The 20,716-nt window shown below is 64.9% G+C and overlaps 1 protein-coding gene across 4 annotated transcripts; it reads left to right on the forward strand.

The window, feature by feature from the left end:
* The first annotated feature begins 644 nt into the window (after positions 1 to 644).
* LMNB2 (lamin B2) lies at positions 645 to 20,643 on the forward strand. 4 transcript variants are annotated; one of them, XR_006608690.1, is made up of 13 exons: positions 645 to 980; positions 8,088 to 8,224; positions 12,852 to 13,008; positions 13,258 to 13,383; positions 15,402 to 15,572; positions 15,668 to 15,793; positions 16,082 to 16,302; positions 16,438 to 16,729; positions 16,812 to 16,919; positions 17,375 to 17,494; positions 17,737 to 17,850; positions 18,451 to 19,218; positions 19,455 to 20,643. XR_006608690.1 is itself a non-coding variant. In XM_004778156.2 (12 exons), the coding sequence occupies exons 1-12, from the start codon at positions 690 to 692 to the stop codon at positions 18,490 to 18,492; spliced, it is 1,905 nt and encodes a 634-aa protein (XP_004778213.2). In that variant the 5' UTR covers positions 645 to 689; the 3' UTR covers positions 18,493 to 20,643. The 4 variants fall into 4 exon arrangements, 2 of the variants coding, with proteins under 2 accessions (XP_004778213.2, XP_044943082.1); XR_006608691.1 differs by having other exon boundaries at positions 19,494 to 20,643; XM_004778156.2 differs by having other exon boundaries at positions 18,451 to 20,643.
* The last annotated feature ends 73 nt before the right edge of the window (positions 20,644 to 20,716 follow it).

Below are 20,716 nucleotides of genomic sequence, written 5' to 3' on the forward strand. Positions count from 1 at the left end.
GACCTACAATACAGTGTTATTAACTATAGCCACTGCGCTGTGCCTTATATCCCAGGGACTTACTTATTTTATAACTGGAAGTTTGTGTCTTTTGATGGCTTCGTCTGTGCTGCCCACCTCCCACCCCTCCACCGGCAACCTCCAGCAACCTGTTCTCTGCATCTGCGAGCTCAGTTATTTTTTAAAGTTAATTAATTTTTTTTTTTCGTAATCTCTACAGCCAAGCTGGGGGCTTGGACTCACAACGCTGGAGTCGTATGCTCTTCCGGCTGAGCCAGCCTGGCGCCGCTGTGAGCTGTTATTTATCTTATCTTACCATTATTTTATTTTGATCGTACCTGTAAGTGACATCCCCGAGCGTGTGTGCGAGGTCCCTTCACCTTTCATTTTAATAGCACTCCAAGGAGGGAGGGAGATTGTACAAGTGGGGAAGGTGGGCACTGGAAAGAAGCCCGCTGTCCCTCGGGGGCGGGCTGGGAGTTGCAGGTCCCGGGGCCTGGCCCTGAACGCTGGCGGTTTCAGCAACAGCAATGCACAGAGCGGGAAGCCCGCTGGAGGCGAGAGGAACCTTGCCGGCGCGGGAAACTACAGCTCCCGGCTTGCCCCGCGCAGCCGCGACAGACTACAAGTCCCAGGCTGCTCCGCGGCGGCGGGCGCCGGGCGCCATCTTGGTCGGCGGCGCGGATTGAATGAGCCCGCCGCGCCGCGGCCGCCGTCCCGAGCCGCGCGGGCCCCGAGCCGCCGCCGCCGCCGCCGCCGCCGCCGCCACCTCCGCCATGGCCACGCCGCTGCCCGGCCGCGGGGGCGGGCCCGCCACGCCGCTGTCGCCCACGCGCCTGTCGCGGCTGCAGGAGAAGGAGGAGCTGCGCGAGCTCAATGACCGCCTGGCGCACTACATCGACCGCGTCCGCGCTCTCGAGCTCGAGAACGACCGGCTGCTGCTCAAGATCTCCGAGAGGGAGGAGGTGACCACGCGCGAGGTGGGCGCGCGGCCGGGGCTCCGGCCTCTGGGGGTCCCCGGGGGTCCCCGTGCGCGAGAGGGGAGGCCGGGCAGGCCCCGCCCACCGGGGGGGTCCCCGGGGTTTCGGGGGGCCCTAGGGGCGCACGCGGGGCTGGGCCTCGGCCTCTGAGGGTACCCGGGGGCTTCGGGGGCCTCCCGGGGGTGAGGCTCGGAGGCCGGGCAGGCCCCGCCCACCGGGGGGCGTCCCCGGGGTTTCGGGGGGCCCTAGGGGTGCACGCGGGGCTGGGCCTCGGCCTCTGAGGGTACCCGGGGGGCTTCGGGGGCCTCCCGGGGGTGAGGCTCGGAGGCCGGGCAGGCCCCGCCCACCGGGGGAGTCCCCGGGGTTTCGGGGGGCCCTAGGGGCGCACGCGGGGCTGGGTCTCGGCCTCTGAGGGTACCTGGGGGGCTTCGGGGGCCTCCCGGGGGTGAGGCTTGGAGGCCGGGCAGGCCCCGCCCACCGGGGGGGTCCCCGGGGTTTCGGGGGGCCCTAGGGGCGCACGCGGGGCTGGGCCTCGGCCTCTGAGGGTACCCGGGGAGCTTCGGGGGCCTCCCGGGGGTGAGGCTCGGAGGCCGGGCGGGCCCTGCCCACAGAGGGGGTCGTCAGAGGTCTCGGGGTTGGGGGGCCCAGGCGAGTGGTGCAGACTGGGGCAGTCTCGGAGGGCCGAGTCCGAGGGATTTTTCGGGGACCTCGGAACGAGGGGGGCGCATCCTGGAGCAGGCCCCGCCCACCGAAGGTTCCCGGGGCTTTTCGGGAGACCTGTGAGCGAGGGGTACGCCCTGGGACAAGCCCCGCCCGCCGAGGGGCCCACAGAGGGGTTCGTGAGCCCACCGAGTGAGGAGCGCGGTCTGGGGTAGACCCGTCCTCTGAGGGATCCCCCAAGGGACCGGGGGCCCGTTGTGCGACTGGTGGATGGGGGGCAGGCCCGAGCCCTGAGTGGCCGGGGGGCATCTGGGGATCCCTCGGCCGGAGAGGGTGTGAGCCAGAGAAAGCCCCGCCCCTGAGGGAGAGGCGGAGAGTCTCCGGGCTACGTTAGGGTGTCCTGGCGTCCCTGGAGGAAATCTGGTGGGGTTCTGTGGTCTCAGAGGAGCCTGAGTTCAAGCTCTCAGAAGGGACCCCGAGGAGGGGTGGAGAGCCTCTGGGGGGGCCCACGGTGCTCTTCTTTGTGGAACTCTCCAGGGGTCCTGGGATGAATTCTGGGGTGTTGAGGGACTGGGGAGGTGGTTAGGCTGTAGGCTCCATCTCGTACTGGAACCTGGGGTAGGTGGGCACGTGAGGGGAGGGGGTCCGAAGCCTCGGGGTCCCATGGGAAATTTGAGAGGTTCTCACTTGGGGCCTGGGGCACCCACTTGGTGGATGGGCTGGAGCCTGGTGGGGGTGGAGAGATGTCTGGTCTTGGGGATTTAGCAGGAAGTTTGGGGTTCTAGGTGGGTCCTAGGGCTTCACTGCAGACTGAGGGAGAAGGGGCTGGGTAACCCCCACCCTCTAGGGGCATGGGAGGGCCTGTCTGGGGGTCCTGGGTGGGTTCTTCCCTTGCTTGGGGACTGTGGCTCCAACCCAACTCTCCCCCAGTTCCCAGGGGCCCCAGGCTCTTTTCTCACTTGGCTGGACCCCTGCTGGCCCCTTTCCAAACCCAAGTGTGATTGCGGGGAATCTGGATGGCCGGTGGGAGAGTGCTCACCTTGTGGTTCCCCCGAGGGCCCCCTAGGAGAGCCAGGCCCCTATCCTGACCGTGGGCCATGTGACAGTCGTGTGGGGGTCATTTCTGGGAGCCACTTACCCTTTGGGTGACCCTGGGCAAGTCATTTAAAACTCCCTGGGTCCCAGTGCCTCTTCTGTAAAATGGAGATGACAGCCCCCCTTTTGTTCTGGCTGGCTGGCCAGGCCTGTTGATGTGCGTCCTGTAGAATAAAGGATGGGCACCCCGAGGAACCGTGGGTTCTGTTGCCCCTGTTTAACAGTAGCCAGGACGGGAACGGCTCAGGAAGTGGCCTGGGTGACGCCGGGGAGGAAGAAGTTTCCCTGGAAGGTGGTGCTGTCGGTGTTGTGGGAGTGGGTGGGGGACTGGATTCGAGCTCTGATGCTCACTCGTGCAAAGTCCTTTCAGTCTGTGTGACCTTGGGCAGGTTTTGTCATCCATCCCATGAGGCTAGAATTGTCTGCAGCCCCCCACCAGGTGGCCACCTTCCAGAGGGGCGCCTGAGTACTCGGGGTGCGGGTCCGGTTCCTGCCTGCCGGGGTGCCTTGTCTTTCTCCTGTTCTTGCATGGGTCTCCTGCAGGTGCGGCGAATGGCAGGCAGCTCTCTGAGGGTGATGGGCCTGGTGGGCATGGGAGCCCCCAGGCGCTGAGTGGGTGTTGTACCTAGAGTCCCAGCAGGAGGGCCTGGGGACCCAGATCTCTCTGGTCTGGGGAGGGGCCGTTCCCTTCCCAGCTGGAGAGGTGAGGTCTCCCGGTCTGAGGGCTCCTGGGAACAAAGGATGTGTTGCCACCAGTGGTAAACCTGCCCCGCCGTGGGCTCAGGGGTAGGCCTGGGGCTCCGGGTGTCCCCGGGCTGAGGGCCGGGTTACGGGCTGGAGCTGAGGACTTGCCACCAGCAGGTTCTCCTGGAGCCTCCAGCTGCCCCTGTGGCCAGGTGATCAGTGCTCCTGGGAACTGGGCAGTGGAGGGAGCTGGCGCCTGGGGAAGGAGGGGCGCTGGAGCAGGGGGCGTGGGGTGTGTGTGCGTGTGTGTGTCAGGGCGCTGTCACAGGCTTTCAAAGCAACCTGGTAGTGGCCTTGGCTACAGTGGGGCCCAGGCTGGAGGGGCCCTGCAAAGTGGGTGAGCAGAAGCGGGGCGGGGGCTGGGACTGGACGGAGGCTCCAGGAGGGATGTGGGTGGAGCTGGGTGCCTGGTTCCCCCAGGAGGACGGCGGTCATCACGCTGGGGCGGTCCTGGCCCATGGAGTGGGCGGGGGAGGGGTACTGCTCACTCCCATCCTCGCCCAGTGCTCAGGATGACCCCATCACAGAGATGTTCCAACCCCAGATCCCATTAGGAGAAGCCACTTAAGGAGCCCTTTGAAGATGCCTTTTACCGTGTCCTAAGCGTGCCGCAAGCCTGTAACAAAATCCGGACAGTGGAGGTGCACGAGGGACGCCGGAAGCTTCCAAGCCCTTGTCACCCTCCCGCACGTGCCGCATATGGGTCCCGCGGCCACTCTGTGCTGAAGAGCCACGTGCCCGTGTCCCCGGAGGGCTTCCAGAAGGGCTGGGGCCAGGCTCGATTTCTGTTCGAGCGAGGTCTTGGGTGCTGGCCGGGAGAGGGGGAGCCGGGAGGGAGAGGCAGTTCTCCAAGGAGCCTCCCACTTGGGTGTTAAGTTCCTTTGACCTTCGGTTTCTTTTCTCTCACCTGCCCAGGTGTCCTGTTGCTGCTGGGGGGTGGGGGGAGCTAGGAGGGCCCCCCCGGGTGGACCCTGGGAGCAGGGGCGGGGCGCGGTGAGCTGTGGGGGAGAAAGTAGCCCAATCGGCTGTCTGTCCGGGGATTTCCTGCAGAGCCGTGGTTCTCGGCTGGGAAGGGTTCATCCCCCGGAGACGCAGGAACAGGGAAAGGCCACCTCGGGTTATCTGGACACCCCTCCCCCCCCGCCATGCTCCCCCTCCCTGGCCAACACATGCTAACACATTTGTTCATTCCTGGCGCTTGAATAATGCCGTAAAAGACAAAACAAAAGGCCCAGCCATCGGTCTCCCGTCAGCTGTGGCCGGGCTTCTGCAGGGGCCGTCACAGCGGCTGTCACAGGGGCCGTCGCAGGGGCCGGGCGGCTCGGGCCTGCCAGCAGAGCACCTGTTAGGGCTCTGAGAGACGCTCTGTGTGTGTCCTCCACAAGAGGTTTCTGAATCGTCCCAGGGCCACAGAGCGGGGTTGGCCGGTGTTCTCTGGAGGGCCGGAGTCTGCGTTTCCAGCTCTGGGGGCTGGAAGTCTCCACCGTGGCTCCTCAACTCAGCAGTGGGAGTGGAAGCTGCCGCAGACACTGTATACAGGAACGGGCCAGGCCGTGTGCCAATAAAGCTTTATTTACACACACTGAATGCCTGTCATCGGCCTGGGTCGCAAAGTCTCTGCTCCTTTCTTTCCCCCTCAGCCACGGACCGACGTGGAAACTACCCTGGGCTGCAGGCTGGACCCGCAGAGGGCGGGATGGGTTTGCCGCGGCCCGGAGCCCCCGGCCCGGCTGCGGAGGTGCCTCGGGAAGACGAAGGCACGAGCGTCCGCTCTGCGCTGCGGGAACCTCGTCCATGCGTCCGGGAACCTGTGCCCGCGCGGCCCGCACCTCCTCCCCGGGACCGAGAGCTGCAGGACGGGGCCGGCCAGACGCCCCAGAACCTGGGACTTGAGCCAGGACACTCGAGGGGACTGTGAGAGCGTGGCCTCAGAGCCCAGAGCAGTCAGGGCGAGCGAATCCAGGGGCGCCCAGAAGTCTCAGGCGTGGAGACAAACAATACGAGGTGTTTTCACTTACTCAACCTTGTGGAGTAAGTAAAGGGTCCGTGTCCCCCAGCACAGTTCCGTCAGCGTCTCACGCTCCTGTCTTGTCACAGTGGTTTTACCGGTGTTGACGCTGTAGCGACATCACGGGCTAACACCTGTGCTGTTTGGGGTCCTCAGTTTCCCCCGCTTCTCCGGCCCGGGACGCCCTGGGGACCTCACAGTGCTCAGCTGTCACGTCTCCTCGGGCCCCTCTGGACCGAGCGCGTTTCTGAGATTCCCAGGGCTCGATGTCCCCCAGTAGCCCTGAGGAGCGCTGGTCAGGAGTTTGGGGTCAGTCTGGTGTTTCCTCATGGTTAGGCCGGGCAGTGGGCCCAATGATATTTTAATGGTACGTTTAAAAGATTAAAATCCGTGGCGCACCGGGCTGGCTCCGTCCGTGGCGTGTGTGACTCCCGGTCTCAGAACTGTGAGTCTGAGCCCCGTGTTGGGGGTAGAGTTTACTTAAAAGAAAAATTAAAGGTCGTGCAAAAACCCCACTGGGAATGAAGTATCAAGAACTTACGTACAGGGCGCCTGGGTGGCTCAGTGGGTTAAGCCGCTGCCTTCTCGGCTCAGGTCATGATCTCAGGGTCCTGGGATCGAGCCCCGCATCGGGCTCTCTGCTCAGCGGGGAGCCTGCCTCCCTTCCTCTCTCTCTACCTGCCTCTTCGTCTACTTGTGATCTCTGATCTCTCTCTGTCAGGTAAATACATAAAATCTTTAAAAAAGAAAAAAAGAAAAAAAAAAGAGAGAACTTACGTACAGTGTCACCACTGCTGGCTTCTCCTGCCCTATGCCCCAGCCTGGCTCAGGGCTTGGTGGCCTTAGTGACTGTCGGTCACTAGTCATCCCGGGACCCCTGCCTCGTGAGGGGAAGGTGTGAGAGAAAGGGTGGGGGTCGGGGCCGGGGATCTTGTGCGCGCTCTCCCTCAGGCTTAGGAGAGTTCTGGAAGGTGAAACGGCAGGAGGCAGAACCAGGACACATGGTAAACCCAGGCTCGCTTGGAGACAGGAGCGGTCACTTTTGTGAACTGAGCCTGATTCCAGAATCCGGTTCCCAGAGGTGCAAACACCGGGCGTGGCCACAGGCGACCACCTCTGTGCGGGGGAGGAGCCTTGCTGTCCTGGGGTGGGTGGTGGCCGCAGCCAGGGGACAGGAGGGAGGAGGTGGTCTCTGCTCCCCCATCGCGTGTCCTCCTCTTGGGATCGCCCCCAGTGGACATCCTCTGCCCTGCACGTGATGGGTCCGCAGAGACCAGTTGCCTATTCCATGCCTCAGTTTCCCCATCTGTGAGATCGGGCCAGGAGCGCACACCCCGTCTCACCTGTGGGATGAAGTGACTGGGAGCTGCTGTCTTGAGGCCCAGGATGCCCAGGCCAGTGCGGGGCGCTCAGACTGGCTGTGAAAACCCCAACTCTTCTGAAGCGCACCCCCCCCCCGCCCCCGGAGGCCCCTTGTCCCTGGGCAGCGGGATGCTGCTTACCTGACGTGCGGCAGGTCGTTGGCCACTCCGGGCAGCCCCCTCCGCCCTGGGGCCTTCCTGTGGGAGGAGGGGTCCCGGCCACCCCTGCACCCCCCCACCTGCTGGCGTGTGGTTTCGTGGGAGGCAACGTGGTGCCACTTGGAGCGGCGGCTCTGTGTCGTACTCTGCGCCTGCAGGTCACTGAGCTGGAGTTCCCGGCGCCTGTGGTTCCGGCGCTCCGCAGCTCAGCGGCTAGTGCGTGGGGAGAGGTGCACAGCCGTCCCCTCCGACGTGGCCGCTTTCCCAAACGAAGCCCCGTCCCCATCGGTCGTCACCCCCAGCCCTCCTCAGCACCCCTGAGTCCCCTTCCTGTCCGTGGGGGAGCCTGGTCTGGGCGTGTCACACGCGTGGACTCACACCCCACGTGCCCTTCTGTGTCTGGTTCCCTCCCTGCGCGTCGTGGGCTTGCGATCCGTCCCCAGGGCAGCGCGTTGGGGGCCCCGCCGCTGCTGGTGGCCGGGGACGCTCGTGCGTGTGGGGACGCGTGTGTGCACCTGCCGGTCGGCGGGAGGACGCTGGGCTTGTTTATACCTCCCGGCTGCGGTGGGCCGAGCTGCGAACGCGCAGCTTCGTGTGCACGCGCGTGTTGCTTCTCCGGGCATGGAGGTCCCAGCTGTGGGGTCGCTGGGTTCCAGGGTCCGCTGCCCACCTGGCTGCCCGGCGCCGGCCCGTTTCCCACTCCTGCCCCGCCGCCCGCGGGGGCCTGAGGTTTCCCGGTACCGCCGCCCGTGTTTATTACTCTTTGTCTCTTTGACTCTGGCCGCCCTAGGGGGACCGGGGGCCCTCTCACGGCCCTAGTTTGGTTCCAGATGGTTTTAACACCCGTGCCTGGCCCTCTGCGTGCCGACGCGGGGGAAGGTTGGGTACGAGAAGGCGGCGAGAAGCATGAGCTGTGTGCGCCGCTGGCGGGGGACCCGGGACCGGGAGAGCTCGGGCGGCTGGGGTGCCCCTGGGGTGGGGGTGGGGGGCCTCGGGAGGAGCCGTGTTCAGGCCGGGATGGCCCATTGTTGGTGGGGAAGGGGGTCTGTCCTTGACCTGGGCCTGGCTGCCACCCCGCAGGTGAGCGGCATCAAGACGCTGTACGAGTCGGAGCTGGCGGACGCCCGCCGGGTGCTGGACGAGACTGCGCGGGAGCGGGCACGGCTGCAGATCGAGCTGGGGAAGCTGAAGGCGGAGCTGGAGGAGGCCAACAAGGGGTAGGCGTGCGGCCCTCGGGCACCCCGACACCGTCGTGTGGGCCGGGTGGGCTGGCCGCTGGCAGGGGTGTGCTCTGTGGCCCGGGCCTCCAGCCGGCCCTTCCCACCACCTTTGGTCCCCCAGCATCACTCAGCCCAGGGAAGCTTTTAAACACGAGTGGCTGGGACACCTGGGTGGCTCAGTGGGTTAAAGCCTCTGCCTTCGGCTCAGGTCATGATCTCGGGGTCCTGGGATCGAGCCCCACATCGGGCTCTCTGCTCCACGGGGAGCCTGCTTCCTCCTCTCTCTGCCTCTCTGCTTACTTGTGGTCTGTATCAAATAAATAAATAAAATCTTTAAGAAATAAAAAATAAAAAGTAGACCTGAGTGGCTCCCCCAATTCCCTCAGGGAGAGGACGGCCCCGGGCCATGCAGCCCAGCCTCCCCTCTCTGCTCTGGGTCTGGGAGCCCCTGGTGTGCTACCCCGTCCCCACCGCCAGGCCGCGGGCCCCCACAGACCTTGGTGCACTGCCTCACGTGTGGCCTGGGGACCCTCATCCTCCAAGGCTCCTGTGGGGCTGTGGGGCCGCCCGCCTCCGTCCCCCCCACATCCGGGCTGCGGTCCCCGCTGGGCCGGGCCGGCAGCCTTCGGGCCTGGCCTTTTCTCTTCCGAAGTGCTGTGTCTTCTCTGGCTGCTCCGGAGACAGGCCCGTGCGCACGGCGTGGCCAGCCAGGTGCCGTGGCGGGGATGGCACTAGTACTGGGTAGAGGACACCATGACGCCACGACGACCCCAGGCGGCCACCCGTGACCAGGGCTGGACTGTCACTGTCCCCGCCTCAGTGTGTGTGTTGGGGGTGGCAGACCGGGCCAGGCTTGTCCAGGATCCCTCAGGTTGGCAGGGACCTGGACCGAGGCCTGGCTCCCAAGTCCCGGTTCCCAGTCCCAGCTGCCGACAGAGTCACCTTCACGTTTGTGGGATGTTTTCCTTCCCCTCCATGTTTGGGTGTAGGCAGTTTTGTGTGTCTAGGGAAATGAGTGGAAAGGCCAGAGTTTCCAAAGTCTCTGCTCTGGTTTCCCCACCCAGTAGCGGGCGAGCTCCGCCGGCGTGACCCACACGCGGCACCCATGTAGTGTCACTAACCGGAGCCCGAGTCCACGTTAGGCTTCCCTCCCAGCGGGAGGTGCCTTCCACGAGCTTGGACACCTGCATCACGAAGATGCATCCGCCCTTATGGCTTCGCTGCCCTAAAGATCCTGTGTTCCCCTGTCCCTCTGTCCTGTCCCGTCCGGGCCACCGCGGTCTTGCCTTTTCTAGAACGTCCCAGACTCGGAGCCCCACGGTGTGTGGCCTCAGCCCAGCTCTGGCTCAGGGATGTGCCGCGGGTCCCTCCGTGGAGAGCCACTGGAGCGGAAGCGCGCGCGGGGTGGCCCCGCGGGGTCCAGAGCCTGGTCCTCGGCCAGGGAGTGATGCTAGACCCAGGGTAGACTGTAGCTCACCAGTTTCATAGGATTTTTTTGTTTTTTTGAAGATTTTTTGTTTTGTGAAGATTTTATTCATTTATTTGACAGACAGAGATGACAAGCAGAGAGGCAGGCAGAGAGAGGGGGTGGGGGTGGGGGTGGGTGGGGGTGGGAAGCAGGCTCCCTGCTGAGCAGAGAACCCGACACGGGGCTCGATCCCAGGACCCTGAGATCATGACCTGAGCCGAAGACAGAGTCTTAACCCACTGAGCCACCCAGGTGCCCCATGGTAGGTTTTTTAATTAAAAAACGATTTGTGCTTCTGGGGGAAGATTGAGGTAATTCCAGGGTCAGCACTGCTTTCCCTGTAGCCCCTGAGGATTCCAGAAGCCTCCACATGCCTGGGACTCTGGGTGTGGCTCCTTGTCTAGGCCGAGAAGTCTTGACTTTTCCTGCTTTGTGGTCCCAGGTGCTCACTGGCGACAAAGTGGAAAATGCACGCTCGTTTAAGGAGAAAAGTAGAAGTCTGCAGCAGGCTTCCCCCAAACAGACTGGGTGGCCTGTGTGAGCACCCACACGGCCTTCCGTAAACTCACAGTGGATGCCGGAGACACCGGCAGGGTTGGGCTTTGGAGGGCACAAGCCTCTCGTGGATGTCCCCCCAGAGTCATCAGATGTCGTCCACGCTGGCATTCTGTCCCAGCCACTGGGATGTTCCCGCACCCAGAACAGGTTCGCCAGGGGAGCCGTGGCTGAGGCAGGCCGGTCCCATGGCTCCGTGACAGCTTCTGTCCGCCGCTTCCCTCGGCCTGGTGCTGGGCGTGGCGGGCGGCAGACAGGACACAAGGAGCGGCCGGTGCAGCGGGGCTGGCGGGAGGGACTCTGCGCGTCTGGGCCGTCACTTTCAGCGGAGGCCCCTGCTCCCCTGGGAAGGCCTCCTCCGGCGGCCGCTCTCTGGCCAGCAGAGGCTGCAGGTGCCGGGCTCCGTTCCCTCACTTCCTGTCCCGCCGCAGGAGCCCTTCCCGAGCAGGGAGCCGGCTGCACTTAGGTCGAGTGGGTTCTCTTCCTAACCCGTTTATCAGCACATCCCGGCGAGGACAGGAGCGTGGGTGGCTGCGTGGAGGACCCGACCGATAGGTCACATGCTCTCACGCAACCCTCCAGGACTGGCCCACAGATGAGGAAGCCGCGTTCAGCTTGATGCTCGGGAGACGTGGCCCGTGGGAGTCCCTGGCGCCCCTGCTTTCTGGGCCGTTCTGTGGAGTTTGGCAGAATGCGAATATTGGCTGAAGGTGTTTAGAGATTTTCTGCATCAAGGTGGCAGGTTCACCCCCGCGGGAGAGCATGTGTTGGGCTTATTTGGTCAAGCCCCACGATGGGTTTAGAGGTTATTCAAATGAACTTAAAAAAAAAACATTTTCCACATCACCTGATGCCTCTGTTCCTGTCACCCTGGCTTTGTGGCTGATCTTAAACTTGCCAGGTACACCTGACCCCAGGGCCTTTGCACTTCTGCTTCCTCTGCCTGAGTGCTCTCCTGGAAATAACAGATCTGTTTTTTTTTTTTTTTTTTTTTTTTTAATTTATCTGAGAGAGAGAGATCACAAGCAGGCAGAGAGGCAGGCAGAGAGAGGGGGAAGCAGTCTCCCCGCTGAGCAGGGAGCCCGATGCGGGGCTCAATCCCAGAACCCTGAGACCATGACCTGAGCCAAAGGCAGAAGCTTAACCCACTGAGCCACCCAGGCGCCCCTTGATCTGGCTCATTCTTAATGCTCCCCTCATCCAGGTCTGTTCCAGGGCGACCCTGGGCAGGGCTGTGCGCCTTGCAAGTGGGGTTCCCACGGGGTTCCCTCGTGGCTCGGGCTCCTCCCTCCCTTCCCTCCCCCTTCTCTGCCCTCCTGATGCGGTTCGCGGGCTTCACTGTCGGCTCCTCCCACGAGAAAGTTCCGCACCAGGAGAGCCCGGTGCTCCCAGGTGCATCTCTGGCGCGAGGGGGGCCGTCCCCACAAAGCAGGCTCTCGGTGACGGGTTCAGACGAGGAACTCGTTTTCCCAAAGCCCTGCAGAAGCTGCTCCAGGGGCTTAGGGTTTCTGTCCCGCCGCGGGCAGGAGAGCCAGGATCATGTGGCATAAGCTCAGGGGTGAGGACTGCGGGGACCCCGAGACCCTTATGGAGGATGGTGGTCAGAGGCGCGGCTGGAGCTCTGTGTTCTAGGGCTGCTGCTGAGGACACGGCAGCTTGGCCGCCGAAGCCACGGGTCCCTATGCCATCCGCCCCGCCCCCGCCTCGTGCAGCCGAAGCTGCGTCCCCAGCAGTTCTCACTGGGTGTGCGGTTGGGGGGCTGGCCCCAGGGATGCTGCTTGCCCCCCATAGCGCCCCTGTGTGAGTAGCACTTGGGGGAGACTGTCCCCTTGCTGGGGACGGCTCCCTCGGCTCCTGGGTGGGGGGTGGCGCGCATTCAACTCCTGGAAGGTGGCGAATTTCATTGAGAAACGACCAGGAGCCCCAGGCCCCAGGCCCATGCTGCAGACAGCTGGGCATTAAAGAATCTGTTTGCCTCTTTAATGTCGCGGAAATCATCTCCTGGGGCGTCAGCTGAACCTGCTTGGAGAAGCGTATTAAGTTTACGAGCGAGATCAACTTTTCAAAGGGCAGCATTTTAACCTGCAACTTTACTAAATTCTATGGTTTTTTAAACATCGTTCTCCCCGACGTGATTCTCCTCGTGTCCAAAAATTACACAAAATGACATTAAAGGGGCACCTGGGTGGCTCAGTGGGTGAAGCCTTTGCCATGGTCTCAGGGTCCTGGGATTGAGCCCCGCATCGGGCTCTCTGCTCAGCGGGGAGCCTGCTTCCCCCTCTCTCTGCATCTTTGCCTGCTTGTGATCTGTCCAAAAAAAAAAAAAAAAAGGTGACATTAAATTAAAAGTGACCTTAGCTCTTTCCTGAGGTCTTTTTGAGCGCTCTACTTGTCAGCTGGCGGAGTCCTGATGTGCAGAGCGGGTCTGAGGAAGGGACGCGTTTTGTGCCGACGGCCCAGGCCCTGTCACCCCGGGAGGTGCCGGTGGCTCAGAGGCCGGAGGGAGCCGGTCCGGGGCTTCCTGGCGCTGCCAGAGGCCCCCATCGCCCCCCGACGGCTCGCCCCGCCTGCTCCTAGCTAACGCCCGCCCTTGACTGGCAGCTCCAAGAGGAGGGATGGCGAGCTCGCGGCGGCTCAGGGCCGCGTGAAGGATCTGGAGTCCCTGTTCCACCGGAGTGAGGCGGAGCTGGCCGCCGCCCTCAGCGAGAAGCGTGGCCTGGAGAGCGACGTGGCCGAGCTGCGGGCCCAGCTGGCTAAGGTGGGGTTCCAGCAGCCCCAGTGGCGAGTATCGGGGTCTGGGGTGGTGGCCAGACGTCCTGTCGTGGGGGAGTGGCCCAGGGCCAGGATGCCGGTGGCCGCCGGTCCCCAAGCCCTTGACACTCCCTATTGGGAGTGTGTGTGTGTGTGTGTGTGTGTGTGTGTGTGTGTGTAAGGGGATCTCTGGGCCCTGAGAGGCCACACAGTGCGGCAGACAGACTGTCGCCTCAGCTTCTGTCCTGTGTCCCAGGCGGAGGACGGTCACGCGGTGGCCAAAAAGCAGCTGGAGAAGGAGACGCTGATGCGCGTGGACCTGGAGAACCGCTGCCAGAGTCTGCAGGAGGAGCTCGACTTCCGCAAGAACGTCTTCGAGGAGGTGGGTCTGGGGGCGGCTCGCACCCCGAACGGCGGTGGCGGTGTCCTGCCACCTCCTGGAGCACAGGACCCCGATCCGGGGGAGGGTCCTGCTGCCTCTCCCAGCCCCGGGGGCGGGGGCTCTAGGTGCCCCCCAGGCTTGTGGCCTCATCCCTCCATGTGTGCCTCTGTCTTCACGTGCTTCCTGTCTCTCATGAGGACACTTGTCATTGGTTTAGGGCCCACCGGCACGATCCAGAAGCTCTGATTTGGAGACTCTTACAGATTCCATCTCCAAAGCCCCCTTTCCAAATAAGATCACACTCCTGCTTCTGGGGATTCGGACATGGGCACATCTTTTGGGGTGCCGCCGTTGAACACACGGCAGACCCTCTCTGTGAAAGGGCAGGGGAGGGCCCATCTGTGTCCCTTGCTTCCTGGGCCCCCCACTCAAGCTCGGAATCCCTGGCCCCAGGCTCTGGGGTATGGTGGCCCCACCTGCCCTCCTGGCAGCTAGAGCGGGGGTTTCTGTGTCTTCCGTGGGGGATGTGGCATCGGGGCCCCTCCCTGCTCAGCATCACAGAGCTCTTTGTCCTGTCACAGCCCAGAACGGAACCCTGGGGCTGCAGCTTCCTGCACTCAGTGCCCCGGGAGCAGGCGGGAGCAGGGGCTGGCGGGAACGATGCCCATAGAGCTGAGGAGTGGGCTCCAGCTCCAGCCTGGGCCCCTGAGAGCCAGGGCCATGACAGCTAGGGGGGAGCCCCCGCGGGAAGCCCTGAAGGCATCCGCTGGAGACCCTGAGGCTTTGAGGGGGTCCGTACTTGTGAGGAAGGATCCCAGGAAGAGAGCCATGCGGGGACCTGTGAGGGGAGCCCGCAGGACACACTGGAAGGGCTCCTGGTGGGGCTCCCTGAGGCTGGTGGCCAGGAGCTCCTGGCGGGGAGCCCCCACGGGGGCTGCCGTGAAGGTGGGTGTCCTGGTCCTGTGTTCTCCAAGGTTCACGGGTTGAGAACAGGACCGGCTTCCTTGAGAAGCAGTCCTCTTGGTCTTACAAGCTGATGGCACAGTGTGAGTGACAGCCGGCCGTGCGGAGCGAGTTTCTCTTTCTCTCCGAGCCCAAGGCTGGGGGACGGCGCCCTCCGCCCGCAGCTGTGTCTGGGCCGCTGTGCTCCGGGGCCGGACCTCCCGCTGGGTTCAGTGTCGCTGTGGTGTGCGACCGCTGTCCTGAGGCCTGGGTCTCTGTGTTTCTGTCCCCAGGTACCTGGGATGGGCTCAGCAGGAATTCTTACTTTAAGATTTTATTCCTGGAGTTACGTGAGGGAGTGAGAGGAGTGCCTGAGTGTGCGCGCAGGGGGAGAGGCAGAGTGAACGGGAGTGGGAGAGTCTCAGGTTGGGCCCCCCCAGTGCACAGCTGGACGTGGGGCTGGATCCCACCACCGAGGTCATGATGTGAGCGGAAACCAGAGTCGGTGCCCGCCTGCATGAGCCCCCCAGGAGCCCTTGTCAGGAGTTCCTGTAACAGCAGCTTTATTGGAACCTTCCTGTTCTACGAAACTTGTAAGGTGTACAGTTCGGCTGGTTTCCAGAACTGCACAGACTTCATCTCTAACTCTAGACCATTCTGTCAGCCCCAAAGCAACCCAGTCCGGTCAGCCGTCAACCCCCCTCCTCCCAGCGGCTCCATTCGCCTTCCCGTCCTGGTCTGGGCGGGTCACCCGCGTGGACTCACACCCCGTGTCCTCCTGTGTCTGCTTCCCTCCCTGCGGCCTTGGGCTTGGGGCCGTCCCCGGGGCAGCGTGTGGGGGCGCCTGGCCCCCGGTCGCGCCGGGTAGTGCCCCTGTGGGTGGGGGGGGCACGTTTTATTTATCTGCTTGCCAGTGGGGGATGCCGGGCCGGGTCCGCTCTGGTGGCCGTGACTCCGCAGCGGGTCCGGGGTCTGGGCGCCCACGTGGACTTGGGGCTCGGGGAGGGGGGAGAATCGGGGTCGCGGAGGCGGGGGTGCGGGGCCCAGGGCGGGGCACTGACCGCGGTCCGGTGCAGGAGGTGCGGGAGACGCGGCGGCGGCACGAGCGCCGCCTGGTGGAGGTGGACAGCAGCCGGCAGCAGGAGTACGACTTCAAGATGGCCCAGGCGCTGGACGAGCTGCGCAGCCAGCACGACGAGCAGGTGCGCCTGTACAAGCTGGAGCTGGAGCAGACCTACCAGGCCAAGGTGCGGGGCAGCGGGGCCCGGCGGGGGGCGGCGGGGGGCGGCGGGGTCTCCCTGCCCGCGGCCGGCCCCTCACACCTCTGTCTGGGTCCGTCCAGCTCGACAGCGCCAAGCTGAGCTCCGACCAGAACGACAAGGCCGCCAGCGCCGCGCGGGAGGAGCTGCAGGAAGCGCGCGTGCGACTCGAGTCCCTCAGCTACCAGCTGTCTGGCCTCCAGAAGCAGGTGACTCCCGGGGCCTGCCCCGCCGCGGGCCTGCTGCTGCTGCGGGCCCGCCCTCCCGGCGTCGGGTGTAGACGAGCCGGAACGGCAGCGTGGGTGACGCAGCACCCCTTCCCTCCTGGCCCGCGGGGCTGTAGGGCCCACGGGCCTCCGGAGCCCCCCGGCCCCACCCCACCAAGTCGTCCTGCCCGCCGTCGGTGCCCGCCCGCGTCCGCAGCAGCCCGGTGCGCTTCTCGGCCTGACCCGCAGAGGCCGGCCTGACTTGGCTGCCCGGACCCCCCCGCCCGCCAGGCCAGTGCCGCGGAGGACCGGATTCGCGAGCTCGAGGAGACCATGGCTGGGGAGCGGGACAAGTTCCGCAAGATGCTGGACGCCAAGGAGCAGGAGATGACCGAGATGCGGGACGTGATGCAGCAGCAGCTGGCCGAGTACCAGGAGCTGCTCGACGTCAAGCTGGCGCTGGACATGGAGATCAGCGCCTACCGCAAGCTCCTGGAGGGCGAGGAGGAGAGGTGGGCGTGCTCTGCGGAGGGGGCGGGCCGGGCGGGAGGGCCGGAGGGGCGGGGCCGGGCGAGAAGCCCCTCCCCTCCCCCCGCCCCACTGGGCTAGCGAGTGTGTCGGGCCCGGCGGTCCCCTCCGTCCCACAGGCTGAAGCTGACCCCCAGCCCGTCGTCGCGGGTCGCCGTGTCGCGGGCCACGTCGAGCAGCAGCAGCAGCAGCGTGTCCACGGCCGGGCGCTCGGGCCGCAGCAAGCGCAAGCGGCTGGAGGCGGAGGAGTCGCCGGGCGCGGGCTCGAGCGGCATCGGCACCGGCACGGGCAGCAGCAGCAGCACCACCAGCTTCCACCTGGCGCAGCAGGCCTCGGCCTCGGGCGGCGTCAGCATCGGCGAGATCGACCTGGAGGGCAGGTTCGTGCAGCTGAAGAACAGCTCGGACAAGGTGAGGGGCGTCCCGGGCTGCGGCGCGGAGCTGGGGGCGCCCTCCCTGAGCCGTGCGTCAGGCGCGGTGTCCCCTGTGCCAGGACCAGTCTCTGGGGAACTGGAGGATCAAGAGGCAGATCCTGGAAGGGGAGGAGATCTCCTACAAGTTCACGCCCAAGTACGTGCTGCGAGCCGGCCAGACGGTCACGGTAGGTGGCTGTGGGAGGGCCGGCGCTGCGGGCTGCGATGTGGGGGGTTCTTGGGAAGCAGGCAGTGCTGTGGGATGGGGGGGCTGGCTCTGAGAACAGCTGTGCCCTGTCACTGGCCACCTGTGTGCCGTTGGGCCCTTGGACTGTCCCTGGAGCCCTGGGGAGCCCTGGGGTGACCTGTCAGCCTCCCACAGTGGGAGAGGGTCTGGGCTGTCTGTCTCTGGCGGGCAGAGACAGAAGATCACGGGTGTAGACCCCTGAGGCTGATGGGCCTCTGCTCGCTGCTCAGCCTGTGTTTGCTGACATGAGTCCTTGGGCACCGGACCTCAGTGTCCCCTGTACACTGTCAACTGTCCTCCGTCAGCAGGACCCAGAGGGGAGGGACCGGGAACTAACTGGTGGCAGGTACTGGGCCCAGAGCCAGAGCTGATAGGGAGGCCCTCCGGTGTCCCCAGGTGTGGGCAGCTGGTGCGGGAGTGGCCCACAGCCCCCCCTCGACGCTCGTGTGGAAGAGCCAGGACAGCTGGGGCACGGGCCAGAGCTTCCGGACCGTCCTGGTCAACGCCGACGGGGAGGTAGGTGCCCGCGCCCTGTTGGGGGCCACCGTCTCCTTGCCCTGGGGTCCCTCCTGGAGGCTCCCTGCCTCACCCTCACTACACCACAGGCCGGGTGCAGTAGGGTGCGCAGGCCAGGGAGCACGCGATCTGGGGTGCGGCGGGATGTGCCTCTCGGCCAGAGCGTCCTGCCTGCCCGTCACCGAGACAGGGGGCCCCCGCTGCCCAAGGGGTCCAGCGTTCGCGGCCTTTCTCTTGCACAGGAGGTGGCCATGAGAACCGTGAAGCAGTCCTCGGTGGTGCGGGAGACGGAGAACGGGGAGGAGGGAGAAGAGGAGGCCGCGGAGTTCGGCGAGGAGGATCTTTTCCATCAACAGGTAGCGGCCCCCGGGTGGCACACGTGGACGCGCCCTCGGCGCACACGTGCACGCCTGCCCGCCGGGTCCCCAGGGCCGTGCTGCCCGCCCGCTGCTTGGCCACCGCCCAGGCCTCCCCCGCCAGCCGACCCCAGGCCACACCGCCCGCTGCCAGAGACGGCCTGTTGCGGGACTGCCCTCGCCTCCTGGCTCTTGTCCCTGTGTGGACCTCCGGGTTGTGGCCCAGGGCCCCCAGGAGTGGGGTGTTGAACCCCAAACACTGCCAGGCGGCACCGGTGTAGCCCCGAGCAGGCTCTGAGGCCACTGCTCCTCCTGCCTGGGATCCCCGGGCTTCAGTGATGGGTTTGGGGGGGGGCCTCCTGAGGCCTGGGGCCGGCTGCAGCTCCTCTGCATGGTACGCCTGGTGTCTGACCTTTAAGTTGTGACGGCCTATGTGTTCGGAACAGAAGCAAGGCAGACGTGGAAGGTTCTGGTATAGGGACAGTTGAGGGTGAAGCTGCTGGCCCCTTCAGCTTGCTGGGAGCCGGTGTCCCAGGGGTGGGAGCTGCGTGGCCCAGTGTGCTTGCGCGTTCCTCTTAGGCTGCTGGCCTTTCTTTCCAGGGGGACCCCAGGACCACCTCGAGAGGCTGCCGCGTGATGTGAACGGGACGTGCCTCATCACTTGTCTTTACCCAGAGCCACTGAAAACTATTTTTCTATCATTGGCTGTCTTTACTCCTTGATACATTTCTAGAGGATTTCTAAGCATACTGCCTGAACGCGGGGCGGGTCTCTGGGGTCTTTCCTGCCGGTGGGCTCCCTTGGACACTTCTCATCACCACTGGCCAGACATTTTTTTGGTGCCCCATTTCACCATTTGGTTGAATTCGAGGCCGGGGACGGAATGGCTGACGGGGGGTTGGGTGTGGAGGCCGGAGGGCCGGGCCGGGCCGGGCTCGGGGACTATTGTCCCTCTGCCTCCCCTGCACACTGGCTGCTGGGGCCCGCCCTGTGGCCTCTAGTGCGCGGAGAGCAGGGCTGCCGTGTCCAGTGAAGCTCCTTAAGAGCCCAGTCCAGAAGCCAGGTTCTGACCTGGGGGGCGGCAGGCGCATCCCCTGTGGCATTCTGGTGGCCCGGCCGCAGGTGTGGCAGGGGCCTGGGTGTGGGTTTTGGTGCTCGTCCTGGGCTCTGGGGCTCTGGTGTACTTCCTGGTGTGATGGAGAGCTGCCGCAGGCCACACCTCCTTTCTGGCTTTTCCCTTCTGGCTGGCTGGCCCTTGGGTTTCTGGAGCTTTCTGTAGTGCAGTTCCTAAGCTTGCAGGACCACGAGGCAGGAGAGAGCTGGAAACCCAGGGAACAGGGACAGCTCCGTTTGGAGACTTGTCACCAGGTAATGGCCAGGGGACAGGTGGAAGGGGTAGTGGGATCACCTGGGAAGCAAGTGTCCCCCGGGTCTCAAAGCCACTGTCCACAGGGCACAGCCACTTCCTGCCCTCCCTCAGTGAAGAGGGGGACTTGATGGTGAGCCATCAAGCTGGTCTCCCACTCTGTGCCTTGTGCATGGGGCTGAGTCCTGACCCCCACACTGTCCCGTATGCTGTGTGTGTGTCTTGCTGTCTGTCCTAGCTTCCGTGGTGACCTTCTCGCTGAAATGCTGTTTCTCAGAGGCCAGTGCCGGTTGATTCCACAGGACGGCTCCAGGACCCCCGACCCAGCTCCCAGCTGCCATGCCGCCTCGGTGGTCCCTCACCGTGTGTACCCCTCCCACACAGATACACAGAAGTTATTTTTTTAATGGATATTTATTTTTTTACATTGGTCAGTACTCAGATTGCCGGATCCCGCTTCAGGCCTCATGCCAGCGTCCCTGGGGCAGCCCCTCCCCCCAGGGGCTGGAGTTGAGGGGGGCCATCTCGGTGACCTCTGAGGCCCCAGACGGCAAATTCCTTCAGAAAGCGCAGCTCAAGTCTTAAAGACGTCATACTGAGCCACGGAGGCAGCTGCCCCCAGAAGGCAGCCCGTTTACAAGCAGCCCGCGACCGGCCCTTCCCAGCTCGACCGACGCCCTAGGTCCGACGCCCTAGGTCCGCAGCACGCCTGCCTCCCGCCTCGGGCGGTCGCCCGTCCCTTGGAACCTGCTTGTGGCCGGAGGGTCAAGACTTCTGCACCGAGAATCTGGCTGCAGCCCTTGCTTGAGGTCTAGTTCTTTCCATGGCTGCCCGGTACCCAGGCCCGAGGTCGGTCTTTCCCGCGGACGGAAACGGCTCCCCACCATTCCCCGCCTTTCTGGGGGGCCGTGGGGAGCGCGCCCCGCCCCACGCAGGACCTTCCCCAGGAGAGCCGCAGGCTGTGCATCCCCCACCCCGCCTTGCCCACTGCGGGCCTGGACTGCAGAGGCGGAGGCCTCCGGAGCGTGGGGCCGGGGTCGTGCAGGCCGTGCGGATGGGGGGCCTGACGGGCTCGGGGGGCGGGGGCCGCCGGTGAGCCGTGCGGGGTCCCGGGCGTCCGCACCGGCCCGGGAAGCAGCTCGTAGTTGTCCGCATTCTTAGGTTTAAGCCGCTTTAAAGGACGCGGGACGGTTCCCTGGGCCGGCCCCCCGCGGTTTGGCCCCCGCGGCCCGGCCCCCCGCGGTCTGGCCCCGCAGCCCGCCCCCGCGGGAGCACCAGCACGCCCTGCGGGGCTGAGCCGGGGCCGGCCGGCGTCCGTGAACTTGCATGCCAAACGCGTGGCCCTCCCCTTCTCCCGGGTTTGTAATACGCGTTCTACGACCGGGCACTTTTGTACGACACGCCAATAAACAGTCGGTTTTACTGCTGCCCCGCGTCCGCTCTGACCACGCCGCCCCGGCCCCGCACGGGACGGGCGTCCGACAGCACCGCCGGCCAGCC

This window comes from Mustela putorius, unplaced genomic scaffold, assembly GCF_011764305.1.
Source record: "Mustela putorius furo isolate JIRA1106 unplaced genomic scaffold, ASM1176430v1.1 tig00000095_pilon_pilon_pilon, whole genome shotgun sequence".
NCBI classification, from domain to species: domain Eukaryota; kingdom Metazoa; phylum Chordata; class Mammalia; order Carnivora; family Mustelidae; genus Mustela; species Mustela putorius.